Raw genomic sequence first — 4,049 nt, 5'->3', positions numbered from 1 at the left:
GTTTCTAGTTTGAAGGCTAATGCCTATCGTATACTCCAAACGAGGTTTAAACCCCAGCATGAAATGTAACATGGCGACAATTTCAAAAAAAGCAGCAGGTTGATAAACAAGAAAGTTCTTATTCCCTGTTGACAACTTCATCCATATAAACAAAAAACGTACGGGAAACAAACACAACAACAACAACAATAACAACAGAGCCTTATCCCGCCGGGAGGAATGCCGATTATAATGATGATAACACATTGATGATGATGAAACAGAAGTTTTGCTTACTGCACAGATGTTCAAAAAGAAGAGCTGCTGGATGTGCTTGCTTCGTCGGGCTGCATGGCCTGATCAGGTGAGCCAATGTACTTGTGTGGGACATGAGCTATTTTCAACCAGTCCTCACCACTGCCTTGTTTACATCTTTCCTCTAGCTCGGGACATTCTTGAATAGAGAGGTGTTGGAGTTCTTTGAGATACTTGAGGCCTGGTGGCAGAACTCTTGAATTAGGACAATCTGATATGGTAAGCGATCTAAGCGAAGCAAGATTCTCCAACCAATCTGGCAAAGCATTTAGGTTGGGGCAGCTACTAATTTCCAAGCAGTGCAGCGTCTGAAGATTCATTAATCCAATAGGTAGAGTATCAAACCAAGGACAGTTCAAGATAGTGAAACTTCGAAGTGAAGAGAGGTGTTGCACGCCCTCTGGAAAAGAACCAAGCTTTGGACAATACATTATTGTCAAGTGCTCGAGAAATTTGAGATGCTCCAAACTTGATGACAAAGAAGTCAGATTGCTGCAGTTCTCAATAGACAAAGTTCGAAGAGAACTTAGACCTGCAATTCCACCATTTGGCATGGATATTAGACTATGACAGTCACTAATCTCCAGAGACTCCAGACTCCTGAGGTTCTGCAAACTCTGTGGCAGATAGGATAACTCATCACACCAACTAATAGTCAGTGATTTCAAAGCAGTGAGGGTTCCAATCTCCAAAGGCACTGAACGAAGCTTGGGGCACGACAAGATCTTTAAAGAAGACAGACTAGCCGATGCAAAAAGCCCTTCTGGCAAAGAGAACAAGTTTGGAATTTTTTCTAGAACAAGCACAGAAAGCAAACTTAAACTTGATATGGACGTCATCGTTGGATTACAGTCCCGCAGCTCCAAATGCTCAAGGAACTGAGGTAATGGCATATGTGCCAACTTGGGACACCTTTTGACAGTTAATTTCTTCAATCTAGGGAATGCGCTTCCACCATTTGCATTTGACCACTCTTCCAAGTTAGGAAAATCACTTATTAATAGTTCTTCGAGTGATGGAAACCATACGTCCATACCATCACCATATAACTCTACACCAATTCTCTTCACAGCATCCATTCTATGCAGAGAAAGAGTCTTGAGTAGCAGAAGATTCCCAAGGGCAGGAAGATGCTCACAATTTGTACAGTTGGTGAAATTGACGGCAACAAGATTTGGGAGAGCCCACTGAGGAAATCTGATTCCTGGGTAGCCATCTATAATCAGCTTTTTCAGATTTTGGTGAGGTTCCAGGCCTTCAAGAATTTTTTCCAGAGAGTCACGTTGTCCTGTCACTGTCTGATATCCGAAAGCAAATTCTTCACGCTGGGCTTCAGGTTTCCCAAATGATTCTTGACCGTCTTCAAATCCACTACGTGGTCCCCAATATAATCCTAATGACTCAAGATTTTCTTTCAACTTCAATCCAGCTGACTCTGCATATCTTGCATTCTCCAAGCGGGTAATATTCAACTTTCCATAAAGATTTAAACCTTCCAGCGTACTAAGGGCCTTTGGAATCCTGTTGACGACAAACAATGGCAGTGTCTGAAGTTTCCGTAATTTTCCAATCTCAAGAGGCATGGAAGCCAAACTTACACATCCAATTAGATTGAGATGTCTTAGGCTGATCATCTTTACCAAGCTTGGCAACCGTATAAGATTCCGACAACCAAATAGGTTCAAAGTCTGCAAAGAGCAGAGATTCCTTGTGCTGTGAGGTAACTCAAAAATAGGTGTGTAAGATAGGTCAAGATACCTCAAGCATATCAAGCCACCTAATGATTCTGGCAAATCAAAAACACCACAACTGCTCAGGTCTAGTAGACGCAAGTACCCAAAACTTGAAAACATTTTACTTCTGTTATTTAACAAGCCGGATTCTCCAATCAATAAGAGAGTTCGCAAATGTTTTGCTTCAAGTAGCTCCTTTGGAATTCCAATTGCTCTGTACTTGTAAACAACAGATGCATGGCGAATCTGTGCTGCACTATGTTCCAGCATCAAGGATTCGTTTCCTGCTACATATTGTGCAAGATCATGAATAACATCATTCATCTTGTATCCAACTAAGGCCCCACCATCACCCCCTACTTCTTGAAAGAAAGACAACCACAACAAACCGGCAAAGTACTCATCACCGATGTCTTCTGGCCGCCGGCTCCCATCTTGTGGAATTAAGCCTGATGCCATCCACATATGAATTAACTTCTCCTTCTTGAATTCATAATTTTTTGGAAAAATTGAGCAAAATGAAAAGCATTCTCTGAGATGTGATGGTAGATTATGATAGCTCAGCATGAGGGCAGGCAAAACTTTATGCTGCTTTTCATCTAACTTCCAAAGTTCGCAATCTCGCATAGACAACCATTGCTTTTCGTCTCTTTTCAAGCGCATTGAACTTCCCAAACTTTTTGCTGCTAATGGCACACCTCCACATTTTCTGACAATCTGTTTCCCAATCAGCGAAAGGTTCGGATATTTCTCTTCTTCTCCTCGTCCAAAAGCGCGTTGCTTGAACAAAGCCCAACAGTCATCATCCGTCAAACCACTCAAATACATTGGGGAATTTGGGAAGTCCATCATGAATGGGATCTTTTTACTGCGGGTAGTGACAATGATTTTGCATCCATCAACACCCTCTCTAAACAAAGGTCTTAGTTTGTCCCAATCATCCTGGTCTTCAGTCCAAACATCATCTAAAACGATCAGATATCTTTTGTTCTGCAGCAATTGCCAAAGCCGAGACTGAAGTAGTTCATTCTCCGACAACTTGCATTCATCATTCGTTATAGACGCAATAATTGTCTTCATGATCTTCTTGACATTGAAATCAGAAGAGACAAAAATCCACATCCTAATATCGAAGTGTTGAATAACCACCTTATCATTGTATGCTAATTGAGCAAGAGTGGTCTTACCAATTCCTCCAATACCGATGATGGGAATACACGATGCATACGTATATCCCTCCTGGTAAACAGTTTGAGAAGACATCAACAGTTGGACTAACGTCTCTTTGTCATCATCTCTTCCATATATCCTCGAGTCGATGAAAGAGCTAGTCTCCCTTTTGTCCGATTGTCGATCTGACCTTGGCTGAGTAGGCTCTCTAATCTTCAACTTAGAAGATCCTTCAGCTACAGTCACTTCTAGCTTCTGGAGTATCTTCCTGACTTTATCAGTAAGAACTGTATAGCTTTCTACTGTCTGCTTGCCAAAGTCTTGGTCAATCATGGCAGTTTGTTTAACAGTAAAGACGTCAAGAAGATCCTCAGCATCACACACTGCATTCTTGAGATCCGCCAGCCAGAGTCTGACAGTTCTGTTGGTGAATTGTTGCACTTCTGCATCTTCAAGAGTAGCTTGAGCCCGCACCAGTGCATGCTGCAGGCTTTGGAAGATGCCAAAATTGAAACCCAGGATATCAGCAAGCCCTTGTAGGACTGGGGATGCCAGTCTGTCGAAAAGAACCTGCAGAGCCGGGGACAAAATGATGCCTACAGCGGCATCCATATCCAGGGGCAAAGAAAACCAGTTAAGCGAAAAGGAGGATCAGATGAGAAACGATATCAAACTGAACAATTTGATAACTTCAACCTCAGTTTCAACTAAAAATCTGAAATGTCAAAAGTAGTATACAACTTTGGCGTGTTTAGCAAGGATAGCATTATTGCTAATTCATTGGTGGCCAGTGAGGTAGATGTGTGTTCCTATCTTTTGTTGGTGGAGAAGAGGACCATCTCCCACCCTTGG

The 4,049-nt window shown here is 42.1% G+C and overlaps 1 protein-coding gene across 1 annotated transcript; it reads right to left on the bottom strand.

Moving 5' to 3' along the window:
• Positions 1-287: 287 nt before the first annotated feature.
• LOC103428131 (putative disease resistance protein RGA1) lies at positions 288-3,809 on the bottom strand. Its single transcript, XM_008366230.2, has one exon. It carries the CDS (start codon positions 3,807-3,809, stop codon positions 288-290), a length of 3,522 nt encoding a protein of 1,173 aa, XP_008364452.1.
• Between the last annotated feature and the right edge of the window lie 240 nt (positions 3,810-4,049).

The sequence above is a fragment of the Malus domestica genome, chromosome 05 (assembly GCF_042453785.1).
Source record: "Malus domestica chromosome 05, GDT2T_hap1".
Lineage (NCBI taxonomy): Eukaryota > Viridiplantae > Streptophyta > Magnoliopsida > Rosales > Rosaceae > Malus > Malus domestica.
Note: the sequence above shows the minus strand (reverse complement) of the source record. Positions and strands in the feature narration are given on the sequence as shown.

Bases quoted from the DNA above. Each gene is read 5' to 3' on its own strand.
- LOC103428131 (XM_008366230.2), bottom strand. From the start codon at position 3,809: ATGGATGCCGCTGTAGGCATCATTTTGTCCCCGGCTCTGCAGGTTCTT.